Below are 24,752 nucleotides of genomic sequence, written 5' to 3' on the forward strand. Positions count from 1 at the left end.
GTATCCCCCACCATGAAAAGGTCAGCTAGTGGTATAAAGTAGATACAATTGTCCTCTCTCAGCTAACTGTGATAACAGCTATACTGGGCTTGCCTAGTTTGGTGGTATTGGCTCATCTGCTTATTTCCTCTTCCCTGGTCTTTTCATTTTTAGCCACTGTTTTAAGTTCTGGAAAACAGTTGTGCCTCAGAATGGCTCACACAAGGTGTGTGGGTGTTGTGCTGGTGTGGCCATGAAATGCCAGTTTGCGATGCCTTTCAGGAAACGAGTGAAAAGCAGAAGGCTGACACCAGCAGGCAATTAGACACCAGCAGGCAATTAGACACCAGCACATACAGCAAAGGGCTTCACAAATGACACCGTAGAGAGAAAGGATTGACCTCCAGTTTTACAAATATAAGAAAGCACTGAGTCTAAGGCAGGTCATAACGCCAGAGGAATTAAAGAAGAGGGAAGAAAAACTGCACCACAGAACGCCCAGGCTGCATCTGCTCAGGGTTCTGCTGCAAGGGACCGCGTTCGGGTTCCTTCTAGGATTGTGTCTTCCACACCAAACAGGATGTAGGATGTGTGTGTCTGTCAAAACACAGGAGCACATACGACAAGGTCTCTATAAAAGGCACACTAAAATTAGCACACCAAAGTTTAGCTGCTAGGCAAAATAGGATTAGGAACCTCGAGGACACAATTTGCCCACAGTGATTGCCATACCCCAGAAAAGGCGCTTCCATGGAGGTAGCAAAGTGGATCTACCCTAAGCTTGTTGATTGATTCTTGTACCAATTTAAATTAAAAATACAATAGAGACTCATACTTGATGTCTTTCTCCACCTACCACCCCACTTTTCTTCCCCATTTAAGAGCAAGTCCATTAACGATCTGGCCAACTGTGTCATATTTCTCTCTTCCCTTTCTCTTGAGCCTACACCCCTCAGGATTCCATTCCCACCACTCCCCTGAAATGGTTCTTGTTAGAACCATAAGCACCTCCACACTGATCACCTGTGAGATGTTCAGGCATTTGTTCAGCGGTATTTGGCATCCTGGCTCTCTCCCTCCTTAAGACACTTTCTCGGTTGTGTTTCTAGGACTCTGCTCTTCTCCCTCACGGGCCACTCCTCTCGCTCTTCTTTGCTGGCTCATCCTCATAGCCCCGACCTCAGGGCCCAGGACTTGACATCCTCTCTGTCTATACCTGCTTCCTGGGCTATCTCATCCAGTCTCATGTCTTTAAAAACCACTAATGCACTGAAAAATCTCCAATGTCTGTTTCTAGACCAGACTTCTCTGCTAAACTCCAGACATCCAAATCCACCAGCCTCCTTGACACCTCCACATGGATGTCTAACACGGGCATCGCAAACTCACCACATGCCACACAGAACTCTTGATTCTCCCTCAAGCCTGCTCCTCCAACAGACTTCCCAATTTTATTACTAATAAAAATCAGCTCCATTTTTTTTTTCAGTTGTGCAGGTCAAAAATTTGAGGCATCCTTAAATTCCCTTTCTCCCATATCATTTCTCCAGTCCAACCAACAAATTTTGTTGGCTGTACCTTTAAAATATATTCAGAATTAACTACATTTCATCACCTTAAATATGACCATGCTAGTCTAAAACACTATTATCCTTCTCCTGGTTTATTGCAATAGACTCCCTACCTCTATTCTTGCCCACTTCATCCTATTCATACAGCAGCCACAGTGGTCCTTTTAAATTTCTGAGCATGTCACTCCTGTGTTCAAAACCCTGCAATGGCTTCCCATCTAATTCTGGATATAATGCTGACCTCAACCCTTACGACTCTCCCTTTCACTCACTTTACTCTAGCCACTCTATCCTCCTTGCTATTTTGGGAACAGCTGGGGAATGCTCCAGCCTCAGGGCCTTTGCACTTGCTGATCCTTCTGATTAGAGCACTCCTTTCCAGACCGCTAGAGGGAGACACTTTTCCTTTCTTCAGGCCTCTTGCACATACTACCATATGACTGAGACCTTCCCTCCATGACAACCAGCAAGACCCTACCCCCATATCCTGCTTCCACTGTTTTCCCATAGCACTTATGACAATTTGACACGCCACACAGAATTCATAAGGGAGGATCACTTTCTGTTTTAGGAATTTGAAGTTATTTCAAGCAATACATATTTTGCTTTGTTAAGTTCTATACAACTTGATCTATATCCTGACTTTTGTTGATTTTTTTTGCTTTAAGCACAGAGATCTGTATTAAAACAACAATTCCTAAGATCTATATAGCAATTTTGCAACTCTGTGTGCTTCTACATTCATAATCTATTCTTACAGAAGCTCCATATTAAAATGTTAGTACAGTATACCTTAAAGAAAGACTGAAATATAAAGACTGATAAAGTTCAAGGGGGTGGGGAGAGAGAGCAAAGACAAAGTGAATTTTTTCAAATTCTACATCATCTTGCGGTTTTTTGCCATAAACAATTGTCGTATAAGAAATTTTCACCTTAGCTGAAAATCAAAACCTGCTGATTCAACAGTTTCTGGTTATATCAATTAAAGAGATTTATATAGTAGCAAAATTTAAATTTTATAGTCTGATAAAGTTACTCCTTCTACCTTTGCTTTAATTTTTTAATGTGCTTTTCATTTCTTTCAGCCTATCCTTTAGAATATTTTCTTGTTCCCTTCTGAATTGTAGTGCACCTAATTTTTCTTTTTTTTTTTTTTTTTGAGAGATAGGGTCTTGCTCTATCACCCAGGCTGGAGTGCAATGGCACCATCATATCTCACTGTAGCCTCGACATCTTGAGCTCAAGCAATGCTTCCTGCCTCAGTCTCCCAAGTAGCCAGGATTACAGGCATGCAGCATCATACCTGGCTAATTCTTTCTATTTTTTGTTGAGATAGGTTCTTGCTATATTGCCCAAGCTGATCTTGAACTCCTGGCCTCAAGTGATCCTCCTGCCTTGGCCTCCCAAAGTGCTGGGATAACAGCCCTGAGCCACTGAGCACAGCCTCTAATGCCCCTAAACTATCTTACAGCAACCACGTACATCCTTTCTTGAGTAGCAACAATTTTCTGTTGATTGAACTCTAAAACAGACTAATGCTGCATGGTTCACTGATAAATACTTCCTTTTCTAAATAACTATTCTTCTGTGTGCATCATTTTAATAGCATGAATAACACTGCAATGAAAGAATGCTTTGTTATCTTTGTGTTCTACAGTGTATAATATTTAAATAGTTAACATTTTTGCTATAAAAAGCACATGATATATTTGTAGGTTAGATGTTTATTCAACATTTTCTTAATGATGACGAGAACACGTGTAAGGAGAAAACTGGTTTCGTGCTGAGGTTCAAAATGGCCAAATTAGACAAACACCAACAGAAAGGAGGCACGTACCCCTTTAACTTGAGCAGCATCATTGGCAAGCCTGGTAGTCAAAGCTCCAGTGGTGTTTTTAGGGTTATCAAACCAGCTCACATCCTGTGGCACAGAACATGATTTTATTATCTTCAAACCATATTCATGAGACTCTCAGTTCCAGGAGGGCAGTGACAGGGTCAGTTTTGTTTATCACTTATATTCTCTGCATTTAGAACTTAGGATGTGACATTCAACAGGCAAGAAAGAGATTTAATATACAAACATAAATAAATCATTTCATTTGTCAAAATTTTTTTGAATGCCTACTTTGTCCCAAGCATGATTTCTAAGTGTTGGTCTGTACAACAGTAAACAAAAAAGACAAAGTGACTGCTTTCATGAAGCCCAGGTTCTAGAGATGGAAGGCACGAGTAAATGCATGTATACCATGTCAGGTGGTAATAAATGCTATGAAGAAAAACAGCAAGGTACGAAGGACAAACAAGGGAGGGAAGGTGCTATCTCAGAGACTGGGGAGGGGAAAGAGAAGATGTCTCTAAGGTAACATTTGAATAGAGACCTGAGTGAAGGAAAGGAAAAGAATATCCGAAGGAAGAAACAATATGTGCAGGGGCCCTGAGGCAAAGGCCACTCGATCTGCTCACACACTAGCAAGAAAGCCTTAAAGCCTGCCGTAGCCTAAACACAGCCTTTGTGTGAATTTGTAAAAGCTGCCTCTTCCTCTGGACTGATTTCTGTCCTCATGTGGCTCCCTTGACGTTCCCCTCCGCACCTTTATGCAGTGAGTCATTGTATGTGGAGTAGACTGTGTGTTGGAAAAAGGTGAAGTTGTAGGAGATGAAGTCTGAGAAGTAGTGGGGGCTGCATCATGTATGGCCTTGGAGACAAAGATTCCAGACTTCACCCTGAGAGCTACGGGCATCCTTTAGCAGGTTTAGGGCAGAAGGATGTGATTTAACTTGCATTTTTAGAAGAAGGACTCTGGCTGCTGTAAGGTGACCCTACTGGCTTGAGGATGGAGGCAGCGAGACCAATTAGGAGGCTTCTACAATATTAAACAGAGAGAGAGGAGTCAAGTATGACTCCAAGGTTTTTAGGCTAAACAACTGGTAGAAGGGAGCTGTCACTTACTGATATGTGGGAAGAATAGATAAGAACTAAGCCAGGTGGGAGAAGTGAGTCAAAAGTTAAATTTTAGAAATGTTAAAGTACGAAACACTTATTAGACACCCAATAGAGTAGTTGAACAAGCAGTTAAAGAAATGAATTCAATTAAAAACATATCAACAAAAGCAATCTAGATTAAAAATGTAATATTCAGCCCGAATCAAATTTTCTTTGTAAAACCACTTATATTTTTAAATACAAAAATACGAGCAAGATTGTGAATTTGAACTGGTGATTTGGATTAAAGGAGTATCTATCATTTTTCCCCAAAACATTTTTTAAAAAAAATAAGGTGCTATAATTTATTATAGCATGCATCAATTTACTTTTCAATGTTCTTAAGTGTTTAAAGTGTCTTCCCACTGGACTGTAACTTCCTTGAAGACAGGGATCGTTCAGGTTTGAATGCGCTACAATACTTAGTAACATGCCTTGTAAGCAGAGGGCACTTAATGTATGTTTGCCCTCACTTAACAATTTATGGACAGGCCATTACACAAACTGTCAGCTCAGCTCCCAAAGTATATGGAATTAGAAGTTGGCCTGGAAGCTGGCGGGGTAATGGGGCATTTGGCCCTAGACCAGGGTCAGCCTTGAGCCTAAGTGGAATGTGAGTTATAAATATGGTCTGACCCGAGAGTTCAAGGACAGGGTCCCCATCGAGCAGTGCTCTCTCCCTCACCAGATGCAGTTCCGGCTCTGTCAGTCCCTAGCTAGCAATTCCCATAAATATGTCTTCCTTTTAAGTGATGATGAGGGGAGTGGGAGAGGGCTGAGGAACCAAAGACAGCTGGGAAAATGTGGATGTCCTCTAGAAATCTTAACACAGCAAACTGATGCTTCTTAGCCAGGGTTCGAGTAGCCCGGGCACGTCTGGCACAGCCTTCTAGAGCATCATTTTATTCAACGACAAGTGATTAGTGGTTTTAAAATGGAAAGTAATTAGGTCACATACAACATGTTCACGATTGTTAAAGAAACTTTTGCCTTTGAACTGGGCTGCTCTGGGTCACATTCCCGTAATCCCCGCCCCGTTCCCCAAGGAAAACATTCACATCTGTCTGTTGCTAGGGTTTCGAAGGTACAAAATGTGCGAGGCATTCCATTAAGTCGTCATCAGCCAGTAACATTGCAGCTTGAATTAGTGTATCAGTCTAGCCAAGAAACTGGACAATGAGGAATGGGCTATGGAATGAATTTTGGTTTGTGGAATGAAAGGGCACAAGGACAGCTCTTGGTGGGAAGAAACGTGAGTGTCCTGGGTCCCCAGGAGAAAAGAGGAAAGAGGAAAGGAACGAGAGAGATTAAGGATCCCTTCTGCCTACCCTGCCTACAACTGCTGAGACAAAAGGCTGAAAGTGAATCCACCCTGGAGACTTTGTCTCAAAGTGGTCCGATCCTTGTGCCCTCCTCCCACCCCCAGCAAACAGACAGCAGGGCCTCAGCCTGTGCCTCTCTCTGATGAGATTGAGGGATGACCAATAGTGAGCTCAGTATGGGTGACAAGACGGAGCTCCCACGGTCGGAGTCCACGGGTGGGGAGCTCTGCACATCCCAGGCACAGCCCTCGATAGACGTACCTGTCTCAGCATGGATCTGAACACCATGTAGCGGAGCCGCTTGGTGAGGATCTCTCCGGCTTTGCCAAACGTGTAGCCCTGTGAAGAACAGGAACGTGCCACACAGAAGATTTGTTAGAGATCCAGCTGCCAATTAGACAAAACTGGGGGGACTTGATGCCATTGATAAAGCAGGATACTAGGCAAAACCAGAAAGCCTGATTCTACGGGTTTGTTTCCGTGACAATGTGCTCTGGTGCAAGGCTGCACCGGTGATGCAGCCAGGAGAGCCCAGTTCTGAAACTGCTGCTGCCACTCCCAGCTAGCTGGGAGGCTTACCAGGATTTGTCAGGAAATGCGTTCTTTTAGACAGGAAAGGTAAGCAAGGGGGCCAGAGGAGGGAAAACATCTTTGTTTAAATATGTTCAAAAAAACCCTTGCCTATTAGTAGCTAAGTTAAGATAGAAGTTCTACTAAAAGGCAAATTACACAGATGCTTATAAATTCCCCAGTTGAATAATGATGCACTTCCCAAAATGAATAAAAGAAAAATGTAGACATTTACCTGAAGGAAAAAGGTAATAAAAGAAATAATTCCAAGGACTAGAAACAATAGTGAAAACAAGTTACTATTCTGTCGTTGTGTTTCAGGATCATCATCTCTTGTAAAAATCTGCAAGAAAATATTTAAAGGGTTTTAGTTCAATCACTGAAGCAGCCATGCTGGGCCTGACTCATTTCCCATCTGGCACAGTATTCAGGGGTCAGGAGAGCCTTAGTATATGCTGGAAATCAGGGTTGGCTTTCCTAGTGCCAACCTTAAAGGCATGTGCACTCTGCATTCCTTACAGGCCAAGAATGGGTTTCTCATTCATAAATCGATCCAATATTTTTTCTGTTCAGATTCCCTCGTGGGGCAATGAGTGTCACCCCTAGTGTGTAAAGTAGAAACTAGAATTCATATCATCCTCTTCCCTTGGTGGAAAACTATATTGTGCGGCAATTCATTATTTTGCTATTTGGGCATTTCAAATTGTCCTGAAGTATCTGGAGAAAATCTGTTGATGTGGTTTTGAGGAACCAGAGAGAGACGGTTATTCACTCAGCCCAGTCCTTTCAAAAAGAAAGTGGTTTCTTCGAGCCAGCTTTCTTTGTAGGATGGCCAGTTAGAGACTCAGTTGAGCACTACAGCTAGCTGACCTAGCGCGATACATGGAAACCTTTCCAGAGATGGTTAGAGGGCTAATAGGATGTTTTGGGCCCAAGGAACACAGAGAAGAACCATTCTACAGGGAAAGAAAATACATTATCTCCCTCGCAGTGAACCAAAACCAGCCTTGTAAGAGAGCCGCATTCCCAACCCAACCCAGACAATTTTATCCTTTGTTAAAAAACAAAACAACAAAAACAGGTCTCTAGAAGAGAGAAAATAAATTTTTTGACTAGTCATTCCAACAACAAAAATAACAATCACTAAAATTTTACTCTGTGCCAAGGATTATTCTAAACAAATTCATGTATACTATTCCTTTTATCTTCACAACCATCTCCTGAAAGTGCATTTTATTATCACCCCTATTTTACACAGAGCAAAAGTGAAGTACAGAGAGGTTAACTTATTTCCTCAAGGTAATACAGCCAGCAAAGGATGACCCCAGGTTATGAGGCCAAGCAACCTGACCCAGAGCCCACTGTGCTTCAGTGAGGCGGATAGCTGGTTGTCTACCCAACATCTAGGACATTGGGATCCCCAACCCTGGATCACCAATCTCCAGACTTATTGTTACATGAAGAATGAGGAAAACATAAAATCAGTAAGTTGTTTTGTTACAGTCAAACCCATTCCTAACTTAACCACTTCCATTTTTTCCCCGATGACACTGTAGTTTACCTCCCTACCTATAAGACATAGGTTAGAACAGGGATCGGCAAGCTATGGGTCACCAACCAAGTGTTTACATACAGCTTTAATGGAACATGGCCATGTTCCCTTGCTTCCATATTGTACGTGGCTGCTTTTTTACTACAAGGCCAGAGTTGAGTATTTGCAACAGAAGCCACATGGCCTGTAAAGCCTAAAATATTTACTATCTTACCATTTATAGAAAAAGTTTGCTAACACCCATCCTGAAATATATGCTGTACGCAATCAGACACTGTCTCCTTCTCAGTATTTTTTCAACAACTAGAAAACTATCTGGCACAGAGCAGACACTGAAAAAATATTTCTTGCATAAATACATGAAACATGAATATCAACCTGAAATAAGCTAGCCAGGCATGGGTAGACCTGAATAGTTATGTATATCTTATAAAATCAAAAGTGAGTGTTTAGCTTATGCTTCTTGGTGTGATCAATCTCTTACTCCACAATGTTTTTAGCAGTTATGGCCAGGGTGTCTGTCCTCAGCTTGATGTCTGGACATCTGTCACTAAACAACATTCCTGCTCAGATTGTAACTTTACTGTTGAAAATGCCACCATTAAGATCAAGTGGAACCAACAAATGTCAACCTCAATCTTTAGGAAGCTGTTGCTTTTTATTTCAATTTTAGCAAGTGATATGAAAATTACATCTTACAGAGGTAAAACGCTAGACCTATTCACGTCTTGGTAAGTGTGTATGTTAGAGAGCAGCTCATTCTCAAGCTGGTCTTATGAACACAAGAGGAATTCTCTGTGCACACTGGTGAAATGACAGTTCATGAGGTTTTCTTAGAACCCAGCCTTGGCAGGTATGGGGAAATCATCTCAGTAGGGACATTGACTATTTCAGGGAGCTGGTCCCTAGGGTCCTCAGATAGAAACTGGCTGGCCAGACAAAGGAAGGTTCACAAATTAGCTTTTCTATCCCCAATTAGACTTCCATTCTTATACCTTCAAGCCAGTCAGTTTCATATGAAGATGTTTTTTTGTGGCTTATGTATACAGGTACAAATACAAACAGTGCATTCATTCTTTACTCAGGACTCACAAGTAAATCCAATCAAATGGACATAAACACTTACCCCTATCATCTTTGAAAATACTACTGCAAATGCTGGTTGCAGGCCACCATTTATAATGGCAGAAAATACACCAACAACAAAATAAGGCCATTCAGTTATATTCAGCTTCAGAATCCTCCAAAAGGAAACGTGAGGTACATCTTCATCCTAGAAAACACAAAATATTACAACAGGCTAGTTTTAAAAAATTGATAATCGATTTTATGATGTACAGTTCTATATGCACAAAGTTTTTAAGATGAATATATCCTATTCTTATTCCTTATTAAGTGATAGCTATTTAGCTTCAAAAAAATGGTGACCAATTCTGTTACAATACTGCTTTACTTTTTAAGAAATGAATGTTTCCACAAACATTTAACTCTTACCTGGCATTGAGAACATGACAAGAATATTTCTAAGTAAGGATAAATGGAATAAAAATTTTGATATTTGAAGACTCACTATGGTCTCTTTACATTATAAATTCTAATTCTAAAAATCGTGTCCTACAAATTCTCATTCTTAAATTCTAACCCGATTTTTTGAATTAATTAATTAATTATTTCTAACTTGATTTTAAAATGTTGATATTTTGGTTTGTGAAACATTCTGGGGCATGGGACAGGAGGATTCTGGATCACCGTTTCTGGTTCCCACTCCTACAAGCTCAGCCCCAGCCCACCAAACTAGGAGAGCCATACTGGGTGGTTTTAAAACATAAAACTCGACATCCTTCTTCATACCAGAGCCTCTTTTGTACTAAGCTTTCTGTCTTGGGCTTGTGATCCACGGATACTTTTGCGAGTTGATCTTTTTCTTATCAGACTGGATCCTGACTCATCTGAAGACATTTCCAAGGCATCGATTTCACTTTTGGATTCACCAGCTGCATTTTCTAATTCAATTTCATTTCCTGCTGTCTAAAATAAACAAGAAATATGCATAAGCTGGTTAGGCTCCATTAACCAATGAAAATTAATCACTGAACACTGGCTATCAAGGAAAATGGTAATTTGTTTAATTACAGAAAAGGGTAAAGTTACATGGTTGGTGTATGTGTGTGTGAGAGACAGATAGAGACACTTGAAAATGAAAATCACTAAACAAGAAGGATTCCCATTGAATATGCTGAAATAACATGGTGTCCAGTCCATGCATCTTATGTAATCATCTTTTGTGGGTGTTTGACTCAGTTAAGTTTGCTTTGGAGCAGTGCTGTCAACAGAAATATGGTACAAACCATACTATGACCCACATTTGTCATTTAAAATTTGCTAGTAGTCACATTAAAAAATGTGAAAAGAGGGAGGTAAGATCGATTTTAATCACATACTCTATTTCACCCAATATATCTATTATTGATATTCAGTGATATTATCATTTCAACATGTAATCAATATAAAAATTACTGAGATATTTTGCATTCTTTTTTTGTATTAAGTCTTTCGAATCTGCTGTGCATTTTTTACTTACAACTCTTCAATCAGATGAACCACTGTTTAAATGCTCAATAGCCACATGTGGCTGGTGGCTACTATAGTGGATAGTTCACCTTTAAACCTTTTAAACATTTTATCTAATTATCTTTCTTTATTTCACCCCCTTTCAAGAGAAAAAAATATCTAAAACATGGGTCTGATCCTGAATCATTCAAGTATTTTTTCCTACTTCTCAAGATAATCAAATCAAATAACATTAATATTTATTTTTAGCAATTAAATACAGAAAAATCAGCTTATCACTGAGATAATTTAGAAGAATTCTAGAGTTAAATTCTACCTGCATTGTGACAAGTTTGAAATAAATGCCTTTCTCTTTCATGAGCTCATGATGATTTCCTTTCTCTGCAATGACTCCATCATCAAAACCAGCAATGACATCAGCATTACGAACTGTAGACAAACGATGAGCTATCACAATGGTGGTCCGGCCCTCTCTGGCCTAAAGATAGAGAAATTTGGTTTTTGAATACATTAACAATTATGTGCAAAGATTCATTCATCCAATGTATGAATACTGAACACCAGTGCTTTGGACATTATAAAACCATCAAAGCTGTATAAGATACTTTCTAACTTCAATAAATGTATAGAAAATTGGTAATAGTTTAAAATGATGTTTTATTATAATAAACACAAATGTGAATATAATATTCACATATTAATAATTCTGGAAGGCTCTATGATTTTACTTAACCTAAATTTGTAGTAATAATCAGAGGCTCATACAAAGTAACAAAATCCTACAGCCCAGGCATCGGCCAATCAAAATAAACACAGGCCAGTGTGGTGTACTGGTATATACCAAGTAGCGATCAGCCCTAAGAGTCATCATGTCCTATCTCATGTGACCACTTGGATGAGCCAGACAGATAATAAATATGAGGCAGCAAAGTCCAGACTTCAGCATCATATTAACCCAAAATAAATTTATGAATGTTAACCTACAGGGGGCTCAATTTATTCATATGTAAAATGGGTATAATAATAGTACTCACTTCTTAGGATAGTTGTGATGACTTAATAAAATGGTGCACATAAAGTACTTAGCACTGTGACTTATACATAGTAAGTGCTTAATAAATGATATTTATTCCTAGGTAGAAGAATTATATAAAAATTGAAGAACTATGTAAATGTCTTTAAATGCCCAATCTTGTTTTAATTTATATGGAACAGAGCTGGATAATCAGAACTCATCTGAGATTTCTTTAACCTTTGTAACTGACCCAATGCTTACGATTTTTGTTACTCTATATTTCTCTCCAGTAACTAATAATAAAATTCTCAAAACAAACAATAGGATCAATAGGAAAAAACAGAAGTGGAAAACCCTGAGAAGAAAAAAAAAAAAACGTGAGAAAAATTAGGTGGTAGCAACTAGAAAGTAGAGAAAACAATGGATCAATTCTTTGGATGTTTTTGGAAAAAGGGGAAAACGTGGAATTCCCCTCAAAATTTATACTCTGAGGAAAAAGCATTTTTAAATATAATCTTTTAAAATTGTGTTTTATAATTTAATACATAGTTCCACTGTAGAATAAGGAAACACAAATAAACAAAACTATAAAAAAACACAGATGTGAAACCACAGATAAGAAAATTAAAGGGAAAAAAAGCAGCCACGATCCCATCTGCCTCTATTTCAGTTCACATAATGTTTAGTAAGCTGCTTTTTGCTCCCTCAACAATCTAATAAGCACATTGACAGGATGTTTAAAGGAACATTCGGCATTGTTTTATTGAGACGGGGCAGTTGGAACAAACATGGGTTCATCTTTGAATTCTACTGTGACATCTCAACTCAGAGCACCTTTGGTTAAAAGGTCTTCATGTTCTGGTCTTCACAGAGCTCGCCTGGTTACCACTACATGCTGGAGACCAAGCGCACAGTGCCTCGCACAGAGCAAGCACTTGGTGAATCAAGTCATACGGACTCCAGAACTACAGGAAGGTCAAACTCTGTTGACCGTCAAGGATGTTTCTTGGCTCAGGGAGGTTTCTAATATCATAGGCTCTCTGCCCCTCTCCTGGAGATAAGAGGTTTATCACTTCCTATAGAGTCCTTAAGTGGCATTTAACATCTTGGAAATTAAATGTGAACCTTCCGATTGTATTTTCCTCTTGTTGACAATATTAAAAACTCTCAAAGCCTAAATAACAGGGTTACCCTTATAGCTAAGTTTTCAAGATCACAATGAAGACCGAGTTTCATTTGAGTCTGTATTTCTGTTCTTTAAAAGATTTTCAAGTGGCTTTAGATGAAAATTCATTCATCTTAAAGCACTTAAAAAAGATAAGAGAAATAAACAGAAATTGAACAAACAAACAGAAAAAGACTTCAAAGAGGACTGATGCTTTTAATAGCTAAAGGAATCACCTGTAAGCCATCAGAAATGTCCTTTTCCAAGACCAATACCTAGAAGAACTAACAGTGGAATATTCTAATACTTATAAATCAGGCTAGTTTGAACTGAGGCTCACAGACCTTATCCAGAGCTGCCTGAACCACTGCTTCACTTTCTGTGTCCAAGGCTGACGTGGCCTCGTCCAGCAGGAGGATCTTGGGGTTGCGGACCAGGGCACGAGCAATGGCGATCCTCTGCTTCTGTCCACCGCTCAGCTGGGCGCCTCTCTCTCCAACCAGGGTGTCAAATTTCTACAACACAGAAAACACAGGAGGATTTAGCAAAAGAACGAGCTGGTTACTTACCAATCCCATAAACGACCTAAACCTCATAGGCAATACAATCCAGTTCTTTAAACCTTAGAAATAATCAGTCCCAATTTAAAAAGCATATATATATGTCTAGTCTACACTGCTAGAACTTTCATATTGGTAGTAATCTTGATTTCCCTTCTTAGGAAGTTCCTCTAATTTACAGCCATCCCCTAACTTCCTACCTATTAGGACAGAATTCTATTCTTTGCATTTCTAGAACGGCAAAGGTCAAGAACAACTTACATGAGGCAGTTTCATGATAAAGTCATAGGCATTGGCTTCTTTGACAGCTTTTTCAATCTCCTCCATGGTGACATCTTCACGGCCATAGCGAATGTTTTCAGCTATTGTGGTGGCAAACAACACAGGTTCCTGACTCACAACACCAGTGATTTCCCGCAGATATCTTACATTTATGGTCCTAATGTCCTGTCCGTCAATACTGACCTGAAATAAAAAGTGTGACTTTCAGAACTGGTAGTTGAAATTGTAACATTAGAATGATCTGCAATGGTAACGGCTGCTTGCTGCAGGGTATAGCTCAGCAAGGGCCATCTCACCACGCCCTCTGTGGGGTCATAGAATCTCTGCATCAGCTGCACCGTGGTGCTCTTCCCACAGCCACTGTTCCCAACCAGGGCCACCGTCTGCCCACTCTGCACCTTTAGGTTGAGGCCCTTCAAGATCTGCCAAGACAAATGAGAAACAAACTTTACGGCAATTCGCAGATACAGGGTATATGAACTGACAGTTCAATTCCATACTGGGTTTAAATATACACGTATTTTTTTTTTTTACAATATCTAAAGAAAAGTATCAGAAACTCTTCATCCAAAGACTGTTTAATCATTGATTATTTATCACCATACCTTAACACCTTTTCGAGATGGGTAACTGAAGTGAACATTTCTGAATTCCAAATTTCCCTTAATATTATCTGGTTTGTGCCCAGTCTCTGAATAGCTGTCAATGGTCGGCTCCTAAACAGAATCAAATTTTAGGAGATTACTAGGTCACGATAACTACTTTTAGTGACATTTTGTTGAGAGCTGGATAAAGTGATAAAGAAATTGATTCTTAACCAGAAAATCTTTTAGACAGGTGGATAAGTGGCCAGCTCAGACTTACAGTATCAATTATCTTGAAGATTTCGTAAGCTGCTCCTCTCGCATTTGCAAATGCTTCAATGCTTGGAGATGCCTGTCCAATACTAAAAGCTCCAATTAATACAGAAAAGAAGACCTGAGGAATGTGAAGGAAAACCATCAAGTTACTTAAACAGTGCTAGTACAATTTTTTTCATACTTCCTTTCTTCTTCTAATATAGCTAATTAAATTTTAAAATGGCAAGGCAACTTATGGATACAGAGGATTAAAGATATTTTTAAAGCTTTTAACTAATGGAGTAAATTTTAAATGTATCGCCTCAAAAAATGTCAAGTGAATGAGGTGAGGGATATGTTAATTAATCTGATTTAATCACGCCACATTGTATACATATATCAAAACATCACATTATGATGTTTTGTATCCATAAATGTAATACAATTAGGATTAGCCAATTAAAAATAAGTGAAAAATATTAATAATATTTTAAAAGTTTAAATACTTTTCAGTTTAGAATGCAGAATTAGTTTTACTTGCTCAATGAAACAATCATATACATTCTATAGGACCAGAACATTATAATAGAATATTTTTATATTTCTTCAATATCTAAGAATTTTTATTTAGATCATCAGCAGGAAGGTGGAAACAAACACTAGAAGGAGCGTCAGAAGACTCAAGTTCGAATCCTGGATTATTACTAACTGGCTACATATCTTTAGGCCATTCTCTCAGAATCTTTGGGCCTCAATTTCTTCATTTGCAAAAACAGGCAAGAGTCTATCTGTTCTCCCTACCTAGCATTCTTAGACATGTTATATCATGATGAAACAGTGTATATGAAAATACTTTGTAAATTACAAAGCACACACAACTCAGGCACAATTCTTTAACGGGTTAAGCCTTCTTCTCCACCTACCAGACTGTGTTGTCTTTGAGGTCTGATAAACTGGTTTTTTGGTTTTTTATTTTGCACCAAATCAATTTTTTATTGATAAAGACTCAACTTTGTTTCTCTTCGGGGTTAAGGAGAAGTAATGTCACTATTCATTCTTTTTCTAAATCACCTGGGAATTGCCCAATAATTTACATAGAAAGAACTTTGCTAAGTGATTCTATATTCATTATCTCAATTAGTCCCTACAACACCACCAAAAGTTAGGGCAAACTATTTCAGTCATGTCCACTTGGCAGAAGAAGTAACAGAGGGTTGAAAAGTTTAGGTGGCTGCTCCAATTCGTGCAACTAATAAGTGGCTCAGCTGGAATTTGGATCAAGCTGGTCTGATTATCAAATCCCTCACTCACTATTCTGGAAGCTGCCAGTTTGGGAGACAGATTTAGGTTCTGTGAATACTGGATTTAAACTGCTTATCTACATCACAATTAAACAGAATACATCTCTTATCACAACCCAGGCTCACCCACAGCATGACTATCCCAAAAAAAGCTTTTTGGTAAAAGCCATTCCTGACCGAACAGCCTCAGGAATGGCTTTTACCAAAGCCAAAATTGGATGAAGCAATTGAAAACACAAGAGAGGTAATTATTGCATCTATAGTACAAATCTGGTTCCTGAGAAAGGGAACTGTTTTAAAATATCATCTCACATTAACTCAATATACTTCTACTTGGCCTCTGCAAAATGCACTAAGTGACTCTTCTAACAGTATGTACTTTATTAGATCAAGATACAGACTGACCTTGGTTTGCAATTATTTCATTGTCCTTAAAATAAAAAGAGGATACATCAAATGGCGAGTTATCTGTGCTTGTACAAAGATCTATAATGCAGAAAACTTCCAAATAGAACATTCTTTTAGAAGAGTAATCATTCTGGAATGAGGTTAAACTCTGTATTTTGCCATTTGTTGTAAATAGTAAATCAAGAAATAAAAGTGAAGAGTTTGGAATCAAGTTTGGTCCAGAGAAATAATCTCAACAAATGAAAGTTCATGCTACAGAGATTGGTAATGTTAATATTATTTAGGCTATGGGAGAAATTGTGCAAGAGATCTGCAAAAAGGGCAACAAAACTGGCTGTTGGATGCATCTAATTTTCTTTCCACTTTTTAATCTAGTAGTGTATGTCTCTTTGTAGTAATCAAAAGTTATTCAAAATATATTCTTCTACTAAAGTCAACCAACTGCATTTGATTTCATTGGCATTTTTACTAGTGATTCATTTCTTAATATAACATCACTTACAGTGAGTACTTGTCCAATAGAATATTCATTTGAGAGGACCAAGGTGGTCCCATACCAGAATGCCAGAGCGTATGATGCATAGATCAGTAGAAAAGCAGCACCAAGAGAAATATTGGCCGTAATAGCTTTCTTTATCCCAATTCTTTTAGCTTCTTCTAAGTTGTTGTTGTACCTGGGAGAAAAAACAAAAATGATCACCATATACTCAGATCTTATGAAAACGTATCAATGTAGGATGAAGGTTATTGAGGAGTTAGGATGTGCCCAGCCCTGTGGTATACATGTATTTTCTCCTTTTGCCCATACATTGACCTTATGAGGTTAATACTATTCCCTTCTTGTGGAAGAGGAAACTGAGGCTCACAGAATTAAGATATTTATGGGGAGTCTTCTAAAAGTTCCTCCTCTGGCTTTAGCAACAGTAAAATAAGTGAAGCAATACTTAGCAAACTTCTGGAACTTGCATTGTTTCATAGACAATACTAAATAGAAGCCATGAAAAGAATTGTGTCTTCCCTTCAAAATCTTTAATTAATAAAATGGAGAGGTAACGTTAGAAAGTGCTAAACAAGAGGAAGTCATTTAAATCTTCTGAATGTTAGGGAAGCTTTGGAGACAGTTAGCTCCATGTCCCACCTCCGTCTGGGACTGCTGGAAGGACCAACTAAGCTGTTACATTTGCGAGAGCATTTTGAGAACTTTGAATTGCCATGTAATACTTCTTTTACTTAAATAAGCTCTACGATTTATCTTGTTTCCATAGACATTTCTTTCAAAAATCACTGACCAACAAAAATTACTGGGCTTAAAACTATATAATAGTCCATCATTATGCATCAGCAGCCCCTTCCTTCTCCTTTCTACATGTTGCCTACATATCCTTCCCTCTGTGAATGCTCCCTAACATGTGTCATGCCAGGGCTGCCTGCTGCTGGCGTAGGGGGCTCTGGCCTGGTGGCTGGGGCCACCCAAAGCTTTCTGGCTACCTTAAGAGCTGAGAAAAATAAAAATCTCAGCACATCTATACCTGAATCCATTCACAGCACAAAAGTCTACCCTACATTAGGCAGACTTGGAGCACACCCATTACTACTTCTTAGAGCACATATAGGCAATGCACACTGGGAGCAAAGACAAACAAAAAACCCAGAAACAATGTCAGAGTCCACTGACAGATTTTCTTTCTCTAGTTCTAATGACTTAAAGCTTATTCCCAAATGACAATTCAAGTACTTTTCAAATCCTCAGAGAGTGATCAATTTCCAATGTTAAAGCTAAAGGAGATGAACCCAGCAGACTATTTTGCTTAAGAAGAGAGATATAGAGATAAGCTAATGGGGCCCAGAGTTAAAGAAAAATAAGGTACTTTGCAAATATAGAACCAACGGGTAAAACTATTAGAGAAATGGGACAGATTATAACAGCCTTAAATCTGCCTTTATCCTCTTAAGCACAACTCCCTGCAGAACTTAGAGCACTGCCTTGCAGAAAAAAGGAGCTCATAATTGTTGAAAGAATTTGCTTCCATGTGGAATTCATATTTCGAGGTCTTTGATCCATAAAATTCATGATTATATAAATATATATAGCATTATATTAATTTTCTTTGGAGGAGTCATTCCGCTAGCATGTACAGCAGTGTTCAAGCCCTGCCCAGATATAAGCATGCATCCTTTCTTGCCTTCATGACTACTTTAACTAGTTACAACACCACAGTTACAAATCATGCCAAATGAAATTTACATGACATGTCCACTAAAGACCAAATTTAAACAGAACTTTATAGTGCCAAAATATTAACACACTATTTGAGTTTTTACCCCCCGAAATGTAAATCCCCAACTTGCTAGTTATAATCCTTGAACAAAAAAATTATTTTTGAGAAACATGTTTCAATGGTTGAGATATATCTGTATCTGTATAGACATTCCATTTGAATAGAGATAGAGATGTATCTCACACTTTGTGAGTTGGTCTGAGGTGAGAGGTACTACGAGGCATAAATTATACATGATTACATTTAAGGAACTTCAATGCACATGTCTCATACTCTGTTATCTCCTTTATTTCAGTTCTTGCTTACCAAGACTAACGTAGAAACCAATATGATGTTGTCCTATGCAGCCAGAGGAAACATTTGCACAGGAAAAAGCAACAAAAAAGAAGAAAATCATTTAGATACCAGAAAAGACAAATGAAGGAAAGAAAAGGGTAAGAAAGGAGGACACATAAGCAATACTCCTGTTCCATAAGCTTTTTGATTAGTTTTTCAATAAAACTGTCACACAGATAAAACCAGATATTAAAATAATTAATTCATTAAAAGCTTTAGTATGGAAATAGTAATTAAAGTTCCTAAAATGAACTAAAGTTATATTTTAAAAATTGGTATTTAGAAAATATTATTATTCTTAAATATTATGAAAATATTTATCAATAATGTAAGTAGCCACTTATAAGAGCAAGGAACAGTTTTGGGTAAGCCAATAGAATCAATACTAGTAGATAAATATATTTGCCGGATACACATAAAAGAGAAAAATATTTTTTAAAATAAGGAGCATAAAACTAGTCTATCTTACTGAATTAAAATCATTTTAACTTCTGGTTAAATTTCCATTCCAAGAGAGCCAGCTTCTTCCTGTACCTGTTAATCTGAAAGATTAAGACCTTGATTACTTTGTAGAAGTGGAGAAGGACGGAAGGAGAAAAATGAAAGAAAACTGAAGGATTATGTTTCATCTATGAATTGTCTTATCAATTCTACTTCCAAATTATATCCCAAATCTAGGTACCTGTCACTCCTCGCCTGCCTCAGCTTTAGATCAGGCTACCGCAAGCCCTCTGGCCTGGATGACCATGTCAACCTCCCCTGATCCCATGCTTTGAATGTGCTCATCTATTCACCAGACCTGTTACAGGCACTCATGATCTGAAAACATAACGTGGACAGTCATTCCCCTGTTTAATACTCTCAACCACTTTCCTGTGCCCTTGGAATAAAGTCCTAGCTCTTCGCCATGGCCTACCATGCCCATGTTCTAGCCCCTGTGCATCCCAACTTCCCCTCGCTCAACTGAGTTCCAGTTACACTAGCCTTATATTTTCTAAAACATACCAAGTCTTTGCCACCTCAGGAAATTTGGAAGACTATTCTTCCAACCCATCCTGTTTCTGCCCACACCATGGCATGCTTTTTCTCATCCCTCAGGTCTCAGCCTAGATGAAACCTCCTTAAGGAGGCCTTCCCTGACTACCATATTTAAACTCCTCCTACCCATCATCACATTCTTTGATTCTTTCAGAGCACATCACTAAATCTATAATTTAATTCATTTCTTTGATGATTCCTTCCGTACCTTCCTTCCCTCCCTTCACCCTTCCTTCCCTTTGTAGCCATTCTGCTATTTTGACTGAGGATCCCACAAGGATTGACATCCTCTATTTCTGATTCATGAATGAAAACCCAGAGCCGAGCACAGTGCCTGCCATATAGTAGGTGCTGGATAAATCTGCTGAATGAATGAACTTTTTTTTTTTTTTTTTTTTGAGACAGAGTCTCACCCTTTTGCCCGGGCTAGAGTGAGTGCCATGGCATCAGCCTAGCTCACAGCAACCTCAAACTTCTGGGCTCAAGCAGTCCTTCTGCCTCAGCCTCCCGAGTAGCTGGAACTACAGGCATGCGCCACCATGCCCAGCTAATTTTTTCTGTATATTTTTAGTTGTCCGATTAATTTCTTTCTATTTTTAGTAGAGACGGGGTCTCGTTCTTGCTCAGGCTAGTCTTGAACTCCTGAGCTCAAACAATCCGCCCGCCTCAGCCTCCCAGAGTGCTGGGATTACAGGCGTGAGCCACCGCGCCCGGCCTGAATGAACTTTCAAGAAATGGCCAACCTGAGAGTCCATCAGTTTGTAGACTTATATCCACTCTTGATCTCCAAGCAAAACTAATTCCAATTTTCCAGGGGAGAAAGAATGTCCTTTCAAATATACATTCAAGCAACTCATAATGTTCTGAAGAAATCATTCCACACATAAAATGAATCTCTGAATATAGCTGTGCAAGCCTATTTTCTTACAGTTAAAACTTGATCAACATCTTCTCTAGGAAAAATTTTTCCATATCTAATCAAAGCACTCCATTAAAAAGTCTCAGTTCCTTTAAACTTTTAGTGAATTAAAATTATCAGATTTATCTAAGTTATGAATATTGGACTTTACTCTCATACTGTCTTTTCCCTCCTTACCCAGGCTACATCACATACGTCATTATGGTTTTTGTTGCTAATAACATCTTTAAAAAATATTATCATATTTCTCAAATATAAGATGTCATTAATGGTAAGAACTGTTATTCTATTCTTTTATGCAGCATTAAGAAGGGAGTTTAATAGGACATCCCATATACAGCCAGGACCCGAAGAGCTACAGCCTCAGTATAATAACACACGTGCCACATGAAAAGAGACAGCAAGCAGAACAACTTACAGGTCTCAATTTTGGCACCAACTAGCTAAAGGAAGGAAAAACAACCTCCTCTGAGAATATGAACCACAAGGCACGACTCACACAGGTCTGAAGTATAAGTTCACACTATCAGTGGTTCAAAACTCCTAGACACAGAATTTAACGTAAGGTGGTCTCAAGTTAGTAGCGTCCTTGGTGAACAGCAGAAGCAAACTTAAATGCTGTATAGAAGAACTGGACTTCAATGCAGGCCTGTAGCAATTGCAAGAAAATATTGACTACTGGATTTATTCCAATTTCAAAGATGAAGAATTGTGAGGGGAAAGTGTATATCTCAGAATTGATGAAATACTATATATTTTCTAATTGCTCATTGCTGGTTTACAGGACTGACATTTATTCTGAATAGTGATAGGTACCCAGAGATCTTATTGTATTAATGCTTTGCTAGATTGTAGAGTCTACTGAAATTTCTATGTAAACAATCATACCATCTATGGATAATGATCATTTTGCTTCCTGTTTTCCAATCCTATAGCTGTTATTTCTTTTTTGCTTTATTTTTGTTTATTATTCTTACTTATTTGTTTCCTTGGTCTTATTATCTAGTACTTGATAATACTAAATAGAATCGATACTAGCAGACATATTTGTTTCATTTTATTTTTTAAATTGACAGATAAAGCTGTATGTACTTATTTTAAGTGTTAAAATGCTTTTAACACTTCACCATTAAATCTATTTCCTTTGGGTCTCTAGTATATTAAGAAGGTTATTTTTTATTCCTAGGTTTAAGAGTTTTTGTCACAAATCATATATAATTAATGCTTTTCCCCATACATAAAAACAAAATGTTTCTTTCTTTTAATCTGTTAATATGGTTAATTAATTAACAGATTTCCTAATATTAAACCATCTTTGGATTCATAGGATAAAGCCAACACATTCAGAACTTCTAAAAATCTGATATTTTTCACATGCATTTGTTTACCTAATAATTTATTTGTAATTTCTGCATCTATATTTCAGGTAGAACTGCCCTTTCATTTTTCCTTTCTCATGTTATACCTGTCTGGTTGTGATATCAAAGTAACATTAGCCTAATAAAATGAACTCACAACTTTTTTTTTCATGTCTACAGCAATTTGTGTAAGATAGGGTTATCCCTTTCTTGAAGCCTTGGAAGAACTTTATCCTATAAAGTTATCTGGACTTGGTGGGTTTTGCTTGTTTGCAGAGGGCAACAGAAGATGGAGGAGATTTTTAACTTTGAATTCAACTCTTTTATTGATTATTGGTTTACTCAGGCTTTGTTCTTCTTAAGTAAGGGTTTTAACCCGTATTTTTCTAGGATACTGTCTATATCATCAGGGTTTTAAAATTTATTGGTATAAACTGTAATTTTAAAAATAGATTTTTAAAAATCTCTAGCAAGCTTTCCTTATTAATTCTTTTTTTGTTCCTGCCTAAACTTACAAAATACTTGGTTATCTATTAGTCTTTTCAAAGAATTGGTTTATGGACTTGTTGATCCTCTACTTTTTTACCTTTAATTTTCTATTAAGTTAGTTTTTGCTCTTACCTTTATTTTTTCTTTCTAATGCTTTATTGCTCTTTTTCTACCTTCTTAATTTGGATGTTTAATTCATTAATTTTCAGCAATTTTTAACTGATTTTACCAGACACTCTAGTATCACTGCACTAGAACTCATTTTTAACATGAAATCCTCAGCTTTGGGGAGAGAGAGTTTTCCTAGTTCACGGAATAGTGTCAATTCAGATCCCAATCTCATGTGAGACTTTGATTTTATGAGGAGACGTCTTCTCCCCAGCTCAGCAACCAGGCAGAAGCAGATAAGCTTTGTCTCCTATTCTGTTGGGTATATAATTTTTCTGGTCCATCTTTCCTCTGATGAAAACTGGAAAAGAATCTCAAGTTTAAAATTTCTTTCCATCTCTACTCAAATATTAACTACTCAAATATTAACTAATCACAAATGATTTTTCTGAATAACTTCTCTAAATATTCCATGGTTCTCTTATTTTATTTCCCCAAACAGTACCTGATATGACTCAAGTATTCTATTTCCCCAAATAATATTTACCCCCAACTGGTATATTAGATATTTGCTTATTTGTGGTTGTCTGTACTCTTCCCCTCCCCCTGTTAAAATTTAAGCTCCATGAGAGCAGGGGCTTTATGTGACTGTATGTTTGCCCCATCATTAAACAGGACTTTTCATTTTATTAGTCAGAAATGCTTTAAAACAAAAGCAAAAACCTTAGCAAAAACTGAAATAGAACATAGATACTACTTTCCTTTGAACTATGGCACTTAGCCATGACAAATTACACTCAAAGGATATCTTTGTGGGTGTAAAAATCTATCATACGAACAAAAGAGTACTCCAAACACGTATGTACAGTTTAAAAGATAATTATACATGAATACTCATGTACGTGCAGCTGAGGTCAAGAAACAGAATACTGCTAGAGCCACAGACACTCCTGCCATGTGTGCTGCTCTTGCCACACAGCTTCTCATCTTCCCCAGAGATAACTATTACTATGACTTATAAAAATCCATTTGCTTGTCTTTATCGCCTTATCACACAATGTATAACCCCCAAAACAATATAGTCTACTTTTTCCTATTTTCAAAAAATATATAACATTAAAATATATCAGAATATTACAATTTATATTCATTTTTAAATAAAGTCTGTCTGTGGAAATCAAGAGACCTGATGAATATTATAAACTTCAAAAAATTAACATCTATACACTCAGAAATCTAATAAAAGGGAACAGCTGCAAGAATAATACTAAACACATAGTAAAAAAGATTTTCAACTTTTGTACAAATGTGCTTTTTGATTATATTTTTATCTTCCAAATCATGGAGCATAATTCAACTGACTAGAGGCCTGGGCAAAAGGGGAAATGAACCACAAATTAAAATGTCCCCATAGATCTTACACAAAATGCTCACTCAATCTTAGCGAATCAAGAATTAACTTGATAGGCAGAAAAAAAATCATCAGAGATATAAAATACATTTCAGCGTTTAGGAAACTATTTTTTATGTCATTGCCCATCTGGAAAACTCTAGAAAATCCTTTGAATTAGCAGAAATGAGAAAAGAACAATCAGAATTGCATCTTCTCCAGAATATTAGTTATGCAGTAATATATCCATTAAGCTATGTATTTATTTCAGAGAAAATGTTTATAATTAACACAGTCAACGTGAAGGGCGTGAGTTGGCATAGAATTTAACATTTCTATCAACTTAAAGAAGAAACAAACCTTTCAAGTTCTTTCTTTTGTCCTCCAAATGCAATCACAGTTCTAATTGCTGCTAAGACCTCTTCAGCTACTGCTCCAGCTTTTGCATATGCAAGAAGTTCTTTATCAGTAAATGAAGATAACATCTGTTTAAACATACAAGTCCAGATTACTTAAAATTTTTTGACAACTTTATCTTTGGTAAAGTAAAAATAAATATATACACAAATGCTGCTTGTATGTTAACATATGTGTAGAACAAAATCTTTTACTTGTCTTTGATCAGGATGCTCCATTTTTTAGTATTAATATTAATATATATATTTGCTGTGTAAGACACCTCAAATTCTTTTTGGACTGAGATGGTACATAATA

At 37.6% G+C, this 24,752-nt stretch overlaps 1 protein-coding gene across 2 annotated transcripts in view; it reads right to left on the minus strand.

The window, feature by feature from the left end:
* Positions 1 to 24,752, minus strand: part of ABCB1 (ATP-binding cassette, sub-family B (MDR/TAP), member 1) — a 115,050-nt gene that overhangs the window by 27,577 nt on the left and 62,721 nt on the right. For both annotated transcript variants that reach the window (XM_012643510.1, XM_012643512.1), the window contains exons 8-20: positions 24,399 to 24,523; positions 16,624 to 16,795; positions 14,438 to 14,551; positions 14,179 to 14,289; positions 13,870 to 13,995; positions 13,553 to 13,756; positions 13,076 to 13,246; positions 10,868 to 11,029; positions 9,832 to 10,008; positions 9,107 to 9,253; positions 6,664 to 6,771; positions 6,120 to 6,197; positions 3,388 to 3,471 (exon numbers count right to left, since the gene is read on the minus strand). In XM_012643510.1, the coding sequence (XP_012498964.1) occupies positions 3,388 to 3,471; positions 6,120 to 6,197; positions 6,664 to 6,771; positions 9,107 to 9,253; positions 9,832 to 10,008; positions 10,868 to 11,029; positions 13,076 to 13,246; positions 13,553 to 13,756; positions 13,870 to 13,995; positions 14,179 to 14,289; positions 14,438 to 14,551; positions 16,624 to 16,795; positions 24,399 to 24,523 (1,779 nt within the window). The remainder of the gene's footprint in view (positions 1 to 3,387; positions 3,472 to 6,119; positions 6,198 to 6,663; positions 6,772 to 9,106; positions 9,254 to 9,831; positions 10,009 to 10,867; positions 11,030 to 13,075; positions 13,247 to 13,552; positions 13,757 to 13,869; positions 13,996 to 14,178; positions 14,290 to 14,437; positions 14,552 to 16,623; positions 16,796 to 24,398; positions 24,524 to 24,752) is intronic.

Source organism: Propithecus coquereli, unplaced genomic scaffold, assembly GCF_000956105.1.
Source record: "Propithecus coquereli isolate 6110/MARCELLA unplaced genomic scaffold, Pcoq_1.0 Scaffold199, whole genome shotgun sequence".
Taxonomy (NCBI): domain Eukaryota; kingdom Metazoa; phylum Chordata; class Mammalia; order Primates; family Indriidae; genus Propithecus; species Propithecus coquereli.